The 18,049-nt window shown below is 40.8% G+C and overlaps 1 protein-coding gene across 5 annotated transcripts in view; it reads right to left on the bottom strand.

The window, feature by feature from the left end:
- Positions 1–18,049, bottom strand: part of FAF2 (Fas associated factor family member 2) — a 64,341-nt gene that overhangs the window by 23,762 nt on the left and 22,530 nt on the right. For 3 of the 5 annotated variants that reach the window (XM_032271806.1, XM_032271808.1, XM_032271807.1), the window contains 3 exons: positions 9,834–9,902; positions 3,296–3,430; positions 529–605 (listed from right to left, as the gene is read on the bottom strand). In XM_032271806.1, the coding sequence (XP_032127697.1) occupies positions 529–605; positions 3,296–3,430; positions 9,834–9,902 (281 nt within the window). The remainder of the gene's footprint in view (positions 1–528; positions 606–3,295; positions 3,431–9,833; positions 9,903–18,049) is intronic. The other 2 variants (XM_032271809.1, XM_032271810.1) reach the window with 1 other exon arrangement.

The following is an 18,049-nucleotide window of genomic DNA, read 5'->3' as shown; positions in this document are numbered from 1 at the left end:
AAAAAAAAAAAAAAAAAAAAAAAAAAAAAAAAAGAAAGAAAAGGTATACCAGGAGTGTATAGAGAGGTGCAACTATTGTGGGACGAATCAAGGGCAAGCTGGGTAATCTCAGAGCAAGAGAATTTGTTGGGATTGTGAGTAGTCAGGTGGAAAAGTAGTTCAAGGAAAAAGTTCTAACGAGTGTAAAGCTAGGAGATGATGGTGGTTAGAAAGGAAAGGGTGTGGACATCAACTAGGAAATGCAGAGGTGACAAATATGGTGGTGGGGGGAAGACAAATAAATATGGCCAGACTGGTTTTTGCAAACAATATGTGAAACTAATTTAAAAATAATTCCATTTCACAATGCCTGCCAATGGTTCAACAATTTAAAATATTTTTATACAGTATTAAAAGAGTTTGGGAAGAGTATTCAATCTCGTGACAAATTGGCAAGTTAACATTGATACAGCATAAAACTTATTTTGGCCTAAATTTCAGCTCCAAAGTCTTACCATGCTACTAATACATAAATTCAAAGGTACATACCTAAATATATCAAGTATCGTGTAATAGGTAAACCGGAATGGAAGCATTATCAAGTAATAACCCCATCCAAGCAGCCCCTGAAAGTCCAAAAACAAAGTTAGACAAAATTATCTCAATCCCTAATACTTCATCAAATGGCTAGTTCAGATTTGCTCACTCTTTTTTGTCCTTCCATGTGATTTGTTCCTCTAAAATATGGTTCCCTCTTCCTGGCCACTTCATCCTTCCTAAGTGCCACCATCTCTGTTCTTATTTCATCTTACTATCATTTTCTTTTTTTCCCCGCATAATTTTTGTATTAAATCTGCTTTAAGGCCCAGCACAATGTCTCCCGCCTATAATCCCAGCACTTGGGGAGGTCGAGGCAGGCGGATCACCTGCGGTCAGGAGTTCAAGACCAGCCTGGCGAACATGGTAAAACCCTGTCTCTACTAAAAATACAAAAATTAGCCGGGTGTGGTGGCATGCACCTGTAGTCTCAGCTACTTGGGGAAGCTCAGGCAGGAGAATCGCTTGAACCCAGGAGGTGGAGGTTGCAGTGAGCTGAGATTGCGCCACTGCACTCCAGCCTGGGGGGCAGAGTGAAACTCCGTCTCAAACAAACACCAAAATTGCTTTAATACTTTTTTTCTGCAGCTACTTATATACTTGTCAAATGCAATTGCAAGTTAATGTCCCCCAAATGATACATATTCATTCTGTCCTTTTTTTTACATATCAAAATATGGTATATAGAAATAGGCCAGGCTCAGTAGCTCACACCTGTAATCCCAATACTTTGGGAGGCCAAGGCAGTTGGATCACCTGAGGTCAGAAGTTCGAGACCAGCCTGTCTCTAAAAATAAATAAATAAATAAATAAATACAAACAAAAAAAACAACCCTGTCTCTACTGAAAATACAAAAACTAGCCAGGTGTAGGGGCTAATGCCTGTAATCCCAACACTTTGGGAGGCTGAGGCAGGCACATCACATGAGGTCAGGAGTTTGAGACCAGCCTGGTCAACATGGTAAAACCCTGTCTCTACTAAAAACACAAAAATTAGCCAGGTGTGGTGGCTGAAGTCTGTAATCCCAGCACTTTGGGAAGCTAAGGCAGGCAGATCACTTGAGGTCAGGAGTTTGAGATCAGCCTGGCCAACATGGTAAAACCCAGTCTCTACTAAAAATATAAAAATTAGCCAGTCGTGGTGGCACCTGTAATCCCAGCTACTCAGGAGGCTGAGGCAGAAGAATTGCTTGAACCTGGGAGACGGAGACTGCAGTGAACTGAGATCTTGCCACTGCACTCCAGCCTGGGCGACAGAGGGAGATTCTGTCTCAAAACAAAACAAAACAAACATAAAAACCTAAAATAATGTTTATAGAAATAGCAAAAAAGAGAACCACTAACTAACCTTAGACATTGGTATATAAATGTTAATGCTAATTATTATTATTGCTGTTACTAATTATTAAAACTAGCATACATCCAGGGCTCTATAGTTTACAAAGCATTCCATAGATGTCACACTGTGTTAACCTGAGACATGTTCTGTGTCCATGGCCAGGATGGAGCCCCATGGCTGATATGGGAATCTGCTACTGTACTTCAGAAAACCACAAAGCACTACTTAGAAACATGTTTTAAAAGATCAAGTAGGCCAGACACAGTAGCTCAAGCCTGTAATTCCAGCACTTGGGAGGCTGAGGTGGGCAGATAACTTGAGCTCAGGAGTTCAAGATCAGCCTGGGCACCATAGCAAGACCCCATCTCTACAAAAAATAAAAAAAATTAGCCAGGATGGTGGCACACACCTGTAGGATTGCTTGAGCCCGGGAGGTCTAGGCTGCAGTGAGCCAAGATTGTGTCACTGCTCTCTAGCCTGGGCAACAGAGTGAACCCTGTCTCAAACAGAACAAAACAACAAAAAAAATCAAGTACTCCACAAAAAGGCATGATGATGGAGTATATTCTTTTTTTTTTTTTTTTTTTTTGAGACGGAGTTTCACTCTTGTTACCCAGGCTGGAGTGCAATGGCGCAATCTCGGCTCACCGCAACCTCCGCCTCCTGGGTTCAGGCAATTCTCCTGCCTCAGCCTCCTGAGTAGCTGGGACTACAGGCACGCGCCACCATGCCCAGCTAATTTTTTGTAGTTTTAGTAGAGATGGGGTTTCACCATGTTGACCAGGATGGTCTCGATCTCTTGACCTCGTGATCCACCCGCCTCGGCCTCCCAAAGTGCTGGGATTACAGGCTTGAGCCACCGCGCCTGGCCGATGATGGAGTATATTCTAACTGCTGCAATGTTAAAGGGATGGGAAGACTGGCTCTTTATTCATGTCTGGATCCCTAATAGCAAAATACCAGGTTATTGAAGTGCTCTTGTATGTCTACTGAATTTCAGTGAATCACCTCCTTGCTATTAGTCCTTCAACACTTACTTCAAAGATATGGCCAAAGTTCCTACAAAGATTTCATGTACTTCCCCAAAAGTGGTTTAAGATTAAGTAAACTGAAGCAACAAAGAACTCGAGTAAACAAATTGTAACTTAAGAAGTAAAAAACACTCTCCAAATAACTGGCAAAGAATAGAAAGAAAATGAATAGTTTCTATATCAATTCATTGAGGAATCAAGGCAAAATAATATAACCAAGGGGCCAAGTCTAACTAACAGGTTTATATTCTAAATACTTATTTTGCTCCTGTCACAGGGAGATCAATATAACCAAATTAATGAACTTATAAATAAAAAAGGAGGAAATTCCAGCTATGAAATAACTTGCCCTTGGCTGAGGTCTTGAGACAACATAGCTGTAGATCCTGTGGTCAGCTGTATTAACCTGCAGGGGTCGTGATGGAGGGGGGTTGAAAACACTAGGTACACCCTCTTGCTCATTCAATCTGTCCTGTACAGCAGCCTGAGAAGGAAAACAGAGTAGCAAGAGTTTCAGTGATGCTCAAATCAACCCAGAAAAAGGGGTAACACAACTATCGCTTGGTATTCCAAAACAAGATGGTCATTAATACACCAAAAGGTTACCTGAGGCGTGTACCTTCATGGACATTTTAACTGGCTGCACTGGGAGGCAACGTAGAGTGACAGCTCCAGAATTCATACACAGTAGAGGAAGACACGGAAACTTGTCTGGAAGCTACATTTATGCAGCAAGCACACTGCCTTTATTCAGATGGTATGTATTATTTAGGGTGGCTGGGACATAAAGTGCTTCACTGTACAATCCCAAGAAAAGCCATCCTCAGAGAATACAATGTGGGTACCCTGGAGTTATGCAGTGAAGCAGTCCTGATGAGTGGCATCTGATTAAGGGCTCTGCGGCAGAGGAACTTTGGTCTGATCCTAGCTCCATCTCTCAGAGAAGTTGCTCAATGTATGAGCCTCAGGTCGGGGGTGGTGGCTCAAACCTATAATCCTAACACTTTGGGAGGCTGAGGCGAGAGGACTGTTTGAGCCCAGAGACCAAAAATTTGAGACTAGCCTGGGCAATGAAGCAAGACCCTGTCTCTAAAAATAAAAAAGAAGAAGAAAAAACATATGAGCCTGAGTTTCCTCATGTGCCAAATAAAGAAACATTTACAGAACTAATAGATGTGTGTATACCTAGGAAAAAAAAAAAAAGAGAAGAAACAATATTTCTCAGAGTTAATTTGAAAATTTAATGAGTTGGCCATACAAAAAGATCCTAATACAACTCCTGGCAGATTATTGATACTCAGTTTAAAAAACTAATTCCCTCCTTAACTTTGTCCTTAAATAAATATTTGTCTCAATGTAGTAAAAAAGTTGACCTTATTCAAAGAGATGTCTGGCCTTTGCCTTTGGGAGGTAATCCATGTCAGTCCTAATAAGTATGTGTTTGTTACCAGATTTTAGGTTGTAGCTTCAACACCCAGAAGTCTTAGGATGAAAGCTGGCCTTACCAGAAAGACCAACCATGTGGTTTAGGGTGGGGGACTTTGGACAACTTGTTATCGGTTGACTTGAAGATTGAGTTCAACCACGTGGGCAGCCAAGCAAATCAATCAGGCTTATATAATGATGCCCTAATAAATACTCTGGAAGCACCTGGTAGGCAATACTGTGGTCCCTCCTTATTCACGGGGATATGTTCCAAGACCTCTAGGGGACGCCTGAAACCAGGTATAGTACTAAACCTGAACGCTGTTGATTGAAAGCTATTTCTCTTCATGTCTTCCACTCAAAAACTTAATGCCTTTTCCATCTTAACTAAGCACTTATCATGCACTGTGGCCGTAATTTTTGCAGCCAGAGGTGTGACAACAAAACTAGCAGGAATTTTTCTTTCTGTGAAGAAAGAATTTCATAAACACAAGCTACATCTTAGCAACCTCAGCATACAATTTTTTAATTTCCTTAAGTCAGGAACTTTAACCGTTTCACATAAAGGACACATTTCCTGACTTCTCTCTGGCATATCTGAGTTGCCAGCATCACTACTCTTGTGCTTTGGGGCTAATATTAAGCAAAATAAGGGGACCTCAACAAAAGCACTGTAATAGCACAACAGTTGATCTAGAAACGGCTACTAAGTGATTAACAGGTGGGCCCTGTATACAGAGTAGAGACGCTAGACAAAGGGACAATTTGCGTTCCGGGTAAGGTAGAGTGGAACAGAGTAAGATTTCATCATGCTTCTCAGAACAGCATGCATTTTAAAACTTATGAATTGTTTATTTCTGGAATCTTCCACTTAATATTTTCAAACCATAGTTGCCTGTGAGTAACTGAAACCCCAGAATGTGATACTGTGGGTAAGAAGGGGCTGCTGTAGTTCATGCATATTGTCATACATCTATGCCAAGAAGGTAATGTGTCCTGACTCTGCGGGAGCGTAGTATGCAAGCTTCATGTCTAAAATCCTTTAAGACTCTGCTCTATTTTTTATTTATTTATTTTGAGACAGAGTCTAGCTGGCACCAGGCTGGAGGGCAGTGGCATAATCTCAGCTCACTGCAACCTCCACCTCCCAGGTTCAAGCAATTCTCCCGTCTCAGCCTCCCAAGTAACTGGGATTACAGGCATGCATTGCCACATCCAGCTGATTTTTGTATTTTTAGCAGAGACAGGTTTCACGATGTTGGCCAGGATGGTCTTAAACTCCTCGTTATCTGCCTACCTTGGCCTCCTAAAGTGCTGGGACTATAGGCGTGAGCCACCACACCTGGCTAACTCTGTGCTATTTGTCTCTTCCTTTAGCTGATTTTAATCAGATTATATAAACTATATATAAACTATGATCATGATTATATAAACTATAATCATGACTATAACAGCTTTCAGTGAGTTCTGGTGAATTAGAAAATATGAGGATGGTTTTGCAACCCTCTGAAATTGCGGTTGGTTTCAGAAGTGAAGGTGGTCTTTAGGAGGGCAGTGTGCCCTCTAAACTCAATAACTGGCTTCCAACTTTGCAGTTTGGCTAATATCAGGTGGTCCCCTGGTTTTACAATTCAATGAGTAAAGAACAGTCTTTCAACAAATGGTGCTGAGATAACTGGATATCCAATACAAAAGAAAGTCGATTAACCCCTGGATCACACCATACATAAAATTAACTACAAATACATCAAAGACTTAAATGTAAGAGCTGAAATTATAAACCTCTTAAAACAAGGGTATAAATCTTCACAACCTCAGATTAGGCAAAAGTATCTTAGATATGACAATAAAAGCACAAGCGACCAAAGAAAAAAGTAGATAAAACTGGACTTCATAAAAAATGAAAAACTATTCTGCATCAAATTACACTATCATGAGTGGGGCAAGATGGCATGCACTGTAGTCCCAGGTATCAGGGAGGCTGAGGCAGGAAGACTTCTTGAGCCCAGGAGTTCAGGATTACAGTGAGCTATGATCACGCCACTGTACTCCAGCCTGGGCAACGGAGCAAGACTTTGTCTCTCAAAACAAAACACAAAAACCATAAACCACTATCAAAAGTGTAAAAAGATAACTCACAGAATGGGAGAAAACGTTTGAAAATCCACTATCAGTTAAGTGCCAGGCATGGTGGCTCATGCCTATAATCCCAGCACTTTGGGAAGACACTGCCCTCCAGCCTGGTGACAGCTAGACTCCATCACTGGAGCCCAAGAGTTTAAGACCAGCCTGAGCAATACAGAGAGACCCCATCTGTACAAAAAATAAAAAACATTAGCTGGGTGTGGTGGTGTGTGCCTGTAGTCCTAGCTACTCAGGAGGCTGAGATGAAAGGATCACTTGAATCTGGGAGGTCAAGGCTGCAGTTAGTCATAATAGTACCACTGTACTCCAGCCTGGGCAACAGAGAGAAATCCTGTCTCAAAAAACAAAAACTGGCCAGACACAGTGCCTCATGCCTGTAATCCCAGCACTTTGGGAGGCTGAGGCAGGTGGATCACTGGAGGCCAGGAGTTCAAGACCAACCTGGCTAACATGGAGAAACCCCGTCTCTACTAAAAATATAAAAATTAGCCAGGCCCACATGGTGGTGCCATCCCAGCTACTTAGGAGGCTGAGGAAGGAGAATTGCTTGAACCCAAGAGGCAAAGTTTGCAGTAAGCCATGATTACCCCACTGCACTCCAGCCTGTGCTATAGAGTGAGACTTCATCTAAAAAAAAAAAAAAAAAAAAAATACTTTCACAGCTCAATATGAAAAAGACAACCACATTTAAAACTGGCAAAGGACTTGAACAGACATTTTTGCAAGGAAGATATACAAATGGTCAACGAGAATATAAGAAAATAGTCAACATCACTTTAGCCACTAGGCAAATGTAAATCAAAACTGTATAGAGATAGTGCTTCACACTCACTATGGTGGGTATGATCTAAAAGACAAATATTAGTAAGTGTTGGTGAGGGTGTGGAGACATTGGGACCTTCATACAATGCTGTTGGGAATTTAAATTGATATAATCACTTTGAAAATAGTGTGGGGGCTGGCTGGGTACAGTGACTCATACCTGTAATCCCAGCACTTTGAGAGGCCGAATCGGGCAGATCATCTGAGGTCAGGAGTTTAAAACCAGCCTGACCAACATGGTGAAACCCCATCTCTACTAAAAATACAAAAATTAGTGGGCAAGGTGGTGCACACCTGTAATCCCAGCAACTCAGGAGGCTCAGGCAGGAGAATTGCTTGAACCCAGGAGTTGGAGGTTGCAGTGAGCTGAGATCGTGCCACTGCACTGCAGCCTGGGCAACAGAGCAAGCAAGACTCTGTCAAGAAAAAAAAAAAAGAAAGAAAAGAAAAGAGAAAAGAAAAAGAAAAAAGAAAACAGTCTGGGAGCTCTTCGAAAGGTTAAATGTAGTGTCATCGTATGAATCAGCAAAATCCATTTCTAGGTATAAACCCAAGAGAAACGAAAACACACATTCACACAAAAACTTGAACACTAGGGCTGGGTGTGGTAGTGTGGGCCTGTAGCCCCATCTACTTGAGGCTGAGGTCAGGGGAATGCTTGAGCCCAAGAGTTCAACTGCAGTGAGCTATGATCAAACCTGTACTCCAGCTTGGGTGACAGAGTGAGACCTTGTCTCTTAAAAATAAAAAAACAAAAACAAAAAGCAAAACTCTCCAGATCCTCTGTTCCATTTCCTATCCACTCATTTGTCATTTATTTATTATTATTATTAAATTATACTTCAAGTTCTGGGATACATGTACAGAACGTGCAAGTTTGTTACACAGGTATACACATGCCATGGTGGTTTGCTGCACCTATCAACCCGTCACCTACATTAGGTATTTCTCCTAATGCTACCCCTCCCCTATCCCCTAACAGCCCCCGGTGTGTGATGTTCCCTTCCTGTCATTTATTACAAACTGAAATTCTCTAGAATTAAGTTCCACAAGAGTAGGGACTTGGCCAGACGTGGTGGCTCACACCTGTAATCCCAGTACTTTGGGAAGCTGAAGCAGAAGGACTGCTTGAGCCCAGGAATTCAAGATCAGCTTGGGCAACACAGCTAGACCCCGTCTCCATACAAAATTTAAAAATTAGGTGGGCATGGTGTTACATGTTTGTTGTCCCAGCTATTTGGGAGGCTTGGGCAGGAAAATCGCTTGAGCCCAGAGCTGAAGGCTACAGTGAGTGAAGTATGATTGTGCCACTGCATTCCAGCCCAGGTGACAGAACAAGACCTTGTCTCAAAAAAACTAAAAAAGAGTAAGAACTTATTTTGTTCACTGGTATAATGCCACAGCCTAGAATTTAATAGCTCAAAAATGTATTGAATATCTAAGTCATATTAGAAATATGGTTTTAGGAATCCAGCACCCTATTTAAATAGCATATAATAATTAAAACAGTAACTTGAGATCAAAAGGATATTTGACAAAATTCAACATCCACTCAATATAAACTATTAATATGCTAAGAATGGAAGAGAAGAGTCAAGAGATATTTATTTCTGTGTTAAATAAATATGCTGAGAATACAGCAGTTAAAAACAAACCTCTGCTCTCATGGAGCTTACATCCTTGGGGATCTATCTCATAGCAACAACCAACATCATACTTGCTCATAAAAATCAGAGGCATGGCCAGGTGCAGTGCCTCACACCTGTAATCCCAGCACTTTGGAAGGCTGAAGCAGGCGGATCATCTGAGGTCAGGAGTTCAAGACCAGCCTGGCCAACATAGTAAAACCCCATCTCTACTAAAAATACAAATTAGCTGGGCGCAGTGGTGTGCGCTGTAATCCTAGCTACTTGGAAGGCTGAGGCAGGAGAATCACTTGAACCTGGGGGGCAAAGGTTGCAGTGAACCAAGAGCACACCACTGCCCTCTAGCCTGGGAAACAGAGCAAGATCATCACACACACACACACACACACACATACACATCAGAGGCATTATAGTGAGGACAAAATTCTATTACCATTATCAACTGACAGTGTTTTAAAAGTTCTAGCTAATTCAATGGTCAAGGAAAAGAGATGCCAAGAACATGATTACCTAGACAACCTCAAAAGAATAAACTACAAAATATGTAAGAAGAAGGTTCCCATCAAGACGTCTGGTTAAAAACTAAACATACAAAAACCAATTGTTTTCCCAACAAGATACTAACAAACAGTAAGGGGTAGGCACTATATTGAGGGATTTAGTCACAAATTTTTCTATGATTTTATAAACTTTCTCACATTCTTTACCTTCCCACTCTCTTATTTTTAGAGTCATAATTCTGATAAAAACAAATCAACTGAAAAGATGCCTGCTACGGAAAAACATATGGTTTTGATTCTTAATCAGACCAGAGAAAAAGAAATAAGCTCAGAATGCATCCTATTATACCTCTATGTTCCAGTTATGCTGTTCCAAGGTATGGCGACACTGATCCATAGATTCTATGCCAGTAAGATCCTGAAAAGACAGATGAAAACAAAAAGTTACTTAGAGCAAAACCAACAGTATACATGTGAGTAGTTTTACACCAAATACTGCTGCTAAGAAAATATACTAAAAATGTTAAAAGTGGATGTTAAAGTATAGTAAACCTTCACTGATTCAGAATTTATACAGACAGCTAACTGTTCTAGGCTCATACAGAAGTAAAAAAATGATAATTCCTTTTAAAACTTCAAGGCTTTCAACTAAGAGGACTACTGATTCAGATCAATATTCTTCTCTCAAATTCAAGTTTTTAAGGATATTTCAAACTGTAGGCTAAGCAAAATATTATTTTTCTTTTTCTGAGACAGAGTCTTGCTCTGTCCCCCAGGCTGGAGTGTGGTGGGGTGATTTCAGCTCACTGCAACCTCTGCCTCCTGGGTTCAAGCAATTCTCTTGCCTCGGCCTTCTGAGTAGCTAGGATTACAGGCACGCACCACCACACCCAGCTAGTTTTTATATTTTTAGTAGAGACGGGGTTTCACTATGTTGGCCAGGCTGGTTTTGAACTTTTGACCTTGTGATCCACCTGCCTTGGCCTCCCAAAGTGCTGGGATTACAGGCGTGAGCCACCACACCCGGCCTAAGCAAAATATTTAATGCTAAACAACTATTCTGTTTATAGTACAGATTGACCATCCCAAATCTGACATCTAAAATGCTCTAACATTTTTCAAAACATTTTGAGTGCTGACATGTCTTAAAGGAAATGCAGAGTGGAACATTTCAGATTTGAGATACTCAACCAGTATAATGTAAATATTCCAAAATTGAAAACAATCCAAATTTGAAACACTTCTGGTTCCAAGCATTTTAGACAAGGAATACTCAACCTCTACAATAATGATGTAATGCGCCCTTCCTGTAAAACGTCATGCCTTTCATTAACTTATTTCATTTTATATGCTGGTATTAACTTAGTTTATAATATGAACTGTGTCATTTCATATGCTGGTATTAACTTAGTTTATAATATGAACTGTGTAAAACTTAACTCTCCCTCCTTTTTTCTTCTTTTTGAGACAGAGTCTAGCTCTGTCACCCAGGTTGGAGTGGAGTACTGCAATCACTGCTTACTGCAGTCTCAACCTCCCAGGCAGAAGCAATCCTCCTACCTCAGTCTTCTGAGTAGCTGATATTGCAGGTATGCACCATCAAACCCAGCTAATTATTTTATTTTATTTTTGTAAAGATGGGGTCTCCCAATGTTCCCCAGGCTGGTCTCCAACTCCTGGGTTCAAGCAATCCTCCTGCCTCAGCCTCCAAAAATGCTGGGCCTACCAACGTGCTGGGTTTATATGCATGAGGCACTGTGCTAGGCTTTACCACTCTTTCGCATGCAGATGACTGCCAATTTAATCTGGACCCACCATCACTTCTGAAATTTAGCAGCACATGTCTAACAGCCTATTCAACATTTCCACCTACATGTGGCACCACAACCTCAAATTCATCATTTAACACCACTGTATCTGTTAACAACACCACCACCTTCCAAAATATCCAGGAAAACTGTGTGCAATGGCTTATGCCTGTAATCCCAGCACTTTGGGAGGCCAAGGCAGGTAGAACACTTGAGGTCAGGAGTTCAAGACTAACCTGGGCAACACGGTAAAACCTCATCTCTACTAAAAATACAAAAATTAGCCTGGCATGGTGGCAGACAAATTCCAAAATCTTTGGCCTGGCATTTAAGTGTTTCTATAATGCTGTCCCTACCTGCCTAGCTACCTAGGTTATTATTTTTCTTCCTTCTCTTCCTCTCCTTTCTTTCCTTCTTTCTCTTTCTCTCCCCCCCTCCTTCGCTCTTTCTTTCTCTCTTATACAGGGTCTTGCTATGTTGTTCAGGCTGGTATCCAGTTCTTGGGATCAAAAGATCTTCCCACCTTAGCCTTCCAAAGTGCTGGGATTAAAAGCATGAGCTGCTGCAGTTATAGTATTTTCTCACTGTTTCCCTTCAGATGTCCAATACTCAGCAAATCTAACATATACATCTCACACCCAGAATTTCCACAGAGCTAAACTCTAGCATTCCTTCAGAGCCTAATACAAAAGCCAAAACCATCCATCTATCCATCCATCATTTCATTTGACAAATGTGTGCTGCCTGCCTATTCTGTACAGCACTTAACTATGTTGGAGGGATATAAAATGAGTAAGATATAGTCTCTATCCTCAAGAAACTCCTCTAAACAATCAGCAATCTTCAGGGCAAAGAGATTGATCTCAACCTGACAAGAATGTAGTAGTATGGACTGATCAGCCTGAAAACTGAAGTTCTTGCCTAATTCTGTACCCTATGGCCATGGTCAGGCACATTTTAACTCTGAATTTAGTTTCCTTTATGTGCAACAAGAAGGGTTTAATGTGGAATACGTTTCTTTTCCAGAGCTTAAAAAAATACATAAAATTCAAAAACTGAAGTTTGGATTCTTTAGGTATACAAAGTTTTCATTTTTTATAATTACATATGTAGTACAAAAACTTGCAGTAAAAAATTTTAATGTTTAAAATACTGTAGGCCGGGCGCGGTGGCTCAAGTCTGTAATCCCAGCACTTTGGGAGGCCGAGGCGGGTGGATCACGAGGTCAAGAGATCGAGACCATCCTGGTCAACATGGTGAAACCCCGTCTCTACTAAAAATACAAAAAAATAAAAAATAAAATAAAATAAAATACTGTAAAAATTTCAATACTGAAATTGAAAAGTTCCTTTAAGAACCACCGACTTTGACAGTTCGGAGTCTGGATTTTAAGTCCTGACCATTAGAGGACTCTTCTCATTTGGCTATTCCCTTCTGGCTTCTAATAAGACCCCTTTAATTTTCAATTTCCTATATTACAACCCACTAAAGAACTGGGATGTCCAGGGTTCCTCCTTCTCACTGTGGATTCTCTGTAAGAATTGGACCCTAGGCCAGGCACGGTAACTCACACTTGTAATCCCAGCACTTTGGGAGGCTGAAGTGAGTAGATCACTTGAGGTCAGGAGTTTGAGACCAGCCTAGCCAACACAGTGAAATCCCGTCTCTACTAAAAATACAAAAAAAAAAAAAAAAAAAAAAAAAAAAAAAAAACCTTAGATGGGCATGGTGGTGCACACCTGTAGTCCCAGATACTTGGGAGGCTGCAGCAGGAGAATCGCTTGAACCCAGGAGACAGAGGCTGCAGTGCATCAAAATCATGCCACTGCACTCCAGCCTTGGTGACAGAGTGAGACTCCATCTCAAAAAAAAAAAAAAAAGAACTGGACTCTAATCTTACCTTCTTCCCAGTGTGCAAATGACTGCTCCCTCCTCTAAATACCAAAATTGCTTTCTACCTCTCTTATGTGACTACTGTTTCCTTTATGATTATTTACATTCATTCTACTGCCTTCTTAGAGAGCGTCATATAAGTTCCCTGACCGTAGGGAACAATTCACTATAATATTCACTAGTACCAAGCACACAGTAAGGACTTAAACAGTCGTAGAAAAATCAGTCCAAGTTAAAAAGACCTTTTTGTATAAGCTTCAGTCACCATAGCTATAATCTGAAATTCTCTAGATATTATTATAAAATCTCACTGTACATTAATACACTCAGGTTTTGTTTTGGGATTGGTTGTTGTTGTTGTTGTTTTTAGAAAGGCTCTGTCTGGCTTTGTTGCCCAGGCTAGAGCACAGTGGCACGATCTTGGCTCACTTACAACCTCTGTCTCCCAGGCTCAAGTGATCCTCCCATCTTAGCCTCCCGAGTAGCTGAAATCACAGGTGTGCACCACTACGCTTGGCTAATTTTTCTATTTTTCTGGGGTAGAGACAGGATTTCACCATGTTGCCCAGGCTGGTGTTGAACTCCTGGGCCCAAGCGATCCTCCCGCCTTGGCCTCCCAAAGTGTTGGGATTACACGCGTGAGCCACCACACCTGGCTACTGGGGGTTTTAATTTCAAATGTTCTGACTAGATGTCAAGCTAGTTGTTAAAAAAATTTCCCACATGTTGGAGGGGGAAAAAAAGAAAATTAGCTGGGCGTGGTGGCGCTTGCCTGTAGTCCCAGCTACTCAGGAGGCTGAGGGAGGAAAACTGCTTGAACCCAGGAGGCAGAGATTGCAGTAAGCTGAGATTGTGCTACTGCACTACAGCCTGGGCGATAGTGCGAGACTCCGTCAATAACTAACAAATCTGTAAAATTTTCCTGAAACTCAGTAAGTCAGGAAAGAGTTCAGAAAGTAGTGTTTGTTCTTAAAGCTCCTCAGCTGATTCTAACATATGGCCAATATGGGAAATCCATGGTATTGATACGTAATTCTAAGTAGGAGTAGAGATCCCTCGCTAAAATAACTTTTAGGCTGGGTGCAGTGGCTCACACCTGCAATCTTAGCTCTGTGTGAGGCCAAGCTGGTGGGTGGAGACCAGCCTGGGCAATAGGGAGAAACTCCATCTCTATAAAAAATATAAAAAAATTAGCCCTGTGTGGTGGTGCACCTGTAATCCCAGATACTCAAGAAGCTGAGGTGGGAGAATCACCTGAGCCTGGGGAGGTCAAGGCTGCAGTAAACGGTGCCACTGCACTCCAGCCTAGGTGACAGAGAAACCTCATCTCAATAATAATAATAATAACCTTAAATGATTATAAACATTTAGGAGAGAACAATCAGAGTGACTGCATATCTTTAATATATTGAAACACTTAACCTAATTTGCAAGCAAAACACTTTTTAAGTAGTGAAGCAGGGTGAGCTGGAAACCCAACTGAACAAGCCTGCTTTCAATCACTACTGATCAGTACTAAAACTATGTCCCAGATATAAGCGATGCTGGACACACCTGGGACAGGATTATTCATTCATGTATCAACATGTATTTGTATATCCAGGATAAAGATACAGTCCCTGTCCTTTTTAAATTTTCATCCTAGTAAATGGAGACTGGTCAAAACAAATCATATGTACAGAAGAAAACATACTAACAAAATTTTCATTTTGTTCTAGAAGATTCCTTTAGATTGGGTGCTCAAGGAAAGCCTCCTCAAGGAGATAATATTTGAGCAGAGATCTGAATGAAAGATAAGGGGCCAGTCATGGGGAAATACCTGGGAAGAGTATTCCAGGCAGAAGGCCAACATATGCAAAAACTTTGAGACAGACAGAAACCCACAGAACTCGGAGGATCTCTGGATGGAACACACAGACTTTGACAAAAAAATCCAATTATATAGAATATATGTGAAACAAGCTCACCAAAGGTGGGTGGGGTTGCTAACTAAGAAACTTTGAAAATGAAGTCTGTAAGATTAAAGGCAACAGGAACTACAAGAAAGCACTGTCCTCTAGCTGGTAAGGTTTTTCCCCATGGGAGTATGAATTAATTCTGAAGCCACTGTATCTCCATATATATCCCAAAACTGAACAATTAAGTAAACAGATGGTGAATGGTGAAAGTCAGTTTTCTCACTGTAGAAGTGGGAGGTGACAGATAACCAAAAGAAGAAGGCTAGAATGGATAGAGTGGTAATGGATAGAGTTGGAAACATCAACTCATGTTTAAATTAATATAGATACAGATGACTGCATACAGAAAAATTTAGTTTAGTATACATACATGCATATCCCTTGCTCAGTCAGCTGAAAGGCCCTACAAGCAACAACATCCCAGTAGTAAGCACACCTAATGCCCGGATCTTGGTTTCTAGTAACATTTTCTAATAAAAAGAATCAGCTTTACCCACATCTGCTGCTAGACGGGTATGGGCAAAATCAAGAGGGTACACAAAACACAAGGATGTGGCGCCATATTTACTGGTTGAAAATGGGAAGCGATAATATTCATCTGACCAGTTTTCTCTTAAAGCCACTTCCATGATGATGATGGGACTCAATTATATTTTTTATTTCAGTCACTCCTGATAAATAACAAAATTGGAGAAATAAAAATATCTACAAAAAAAAAAAAAATCAGGGCTCCTTGAAGAAGTAGCTGATTCTAGGCTTCTTGAAGAAGTAGCTGATTCTAGGACTGGGGCAGAAAATATTTAAGACATGCCTAGAGAATCTTGTAGTAAAAAGGATAAAGGAGGCTGGGAGTGGTAGCTCATGCCTGTAATCCTAACACTGTGGGAGGACTGCTTGAGGCCAGGAGTTCAATACCAGCCTGGGCAACAGAGCAAGCTCCCATCTCTACCAAGAAAAAAAAAAGGATAGAAGAGTCAACTGAAAAAGATCCCAGTGGCAACAGCTCGAACAATTTGAGCAATAAAATAAATATGCATGATATAAATACATGGATGAATAAATGGGGGAGAATAGAAAAATATCCTGTGCAGAAGAATTCCAAACAATTTATGTAGCTATTTACCTTTCCCTTCAAGGAAGTAGAGCATAACTTATCACTCCTTCCCAGGATGGGCTAGGTATGGTGACTTCCTTCCAAAGAATACAGTATGGAAATAGTGGCAGGGGGGATTAACAGAGGAGAAACCTGACAAACACTATCAAAGCTAGGTGATCAAGGCCAAAACATTGACAGTGAAAATGTAATGAAAATAGCATTTTACCTCTGTAATCTTTCTGTCAAAAATCCATAATCTCAGCCCCAATTATGAGAGAAACAACAGGCAAATGTCAATTGAGAAATAATCTACAATATACCTGACTGGAACTTCTGAAAACTGTCAAGGTCACCAAAAACAAGAAAAGGAACCCAAAGGAACCTAAGATATGACTGCTAAATGGTATGTAGTACCCTAAATGGGATCCTGGAACACGAAAAGAGTATCAGGTAAAAACTAAGGAGATCAGAATAAAGAATGGATTTATGCTAATAATAGTGTATTGATACTGGTTCAGCAATTGTGACAAGTGGACCATACTAATAATGTAAGGTGTTAAATAGGAAACACTGAGCATGAGGCTTATGGGAATTTTCTACATTATCTTCACAATTTTCTGTTAATCTAAATCTCTTCTAATGACAAGTTTATTTAAAAAGTAAAAAAATTAAAACAAAACATAACTTGAAGGAGGGAGGAAGCACTGGAGGCAGAACCAGCTTGGCAAGTTGACAGATAAGGTCTGAGAAGTAAGCAGGGGCGAGATCATTCATATCAGGCAATATTTTTCCATTTTACCTGTATAAGAAGCACATGAGGAGCTTTTTTTTTTGGGTAGAGATGAAGATTTCACTATGTCGACCAGGCTGGTCTCAAACTCCTGGCCTCAGGCAATCCTCTCACCTCGGCCTCCCAAAGCATGAGCCACTGTGCTGGGCCTTTAGGAGGGAACTTTTTAAAAAACGCTACAAGCTAAGCTGGGTGCAAGTAAATCTGTCTAAAAAGAACGGGAGATATACAAACCTCTCATTGCTAAATCTGACAGGCTTTTAAAAAATAAATCAAAAGAATGGGAAAAAGTGGAAACAGACTGCCAGACGAAAGTAAAAACACGATTTCATCATACTAAGTGTACTGTGTGGGAACTAACTGACCTCACTGCTAGTCAGCAGGATGGTTTTGTAGTTGATCTCTTCACAAGGTCAAAGTAAGCTAGTGTGTTGAACTCATTTGGCACTGACTGTCTAGAAACAGTTGCATTCATAATGCAGACAGGGTTGGCTACCCAGATGTTCTATAAGTTTTTGTGTGTGTGTGTGTGTGTGTGTGTGTGTGTGTGTGTTTTAATCCTAGTATAGTTAGGTAAAGTTTAAATATTAGAGAAAGATTAGAAATGGGGCAGGGTGAGAGGCTGGGTAGCCTCTCACCCTGCCAGGGTACTGTGGTGGTTTACATTTACATATTTCCTCCCAGTTCCCCTTACTCCAAGAAGAGAGTTTTAGGGCTTGATTCAACCTCCTTTACAATTAAAAAAAATTATCATATGGGAAACTGTTTAATGGTCTTTTCTTCTCCATTCTACACTGTATGTATGCTGAGAAGAATCCATTCATCTCTGCCTTTGATCTTTACAGGAGTCTTCTGGTGTTTTCTCTCCTGGCTTGGGAACCAACTTTTTCTTTTTTTTTTTTTTTTTTTTTTTTTTTTTTTTGATTGGGGGTTTTTCCTTTTTTGTTAGGTTGTTTTTAAAACCTTACCCCCAGTGTTCCCCCCCCCCCCCCCCCCCCAAAGGTGTGGGATTCAGGTGGG

The sequence above is a fragment of the Sapajus apella genome, unplaced genomic scaffold (assembly GCF_009761245.1).
Source record: "Sapajus apella isolate SASKATOON/1434 unplaced genomic scaffold, GSC_monkey_1.0 scaffold249, whole genome shotgun sequence".
NCBI classification, from domain to species: Eukaryota; Metazoa; Chordata; class Mammalia; order Primates; family Cebidae; genus Sapajus; species Sapajus apella.
Note: the sequence above shows the minus strand (reverse complement) of the source record. Positions and strands in the feature narration are given on the sequence as shown.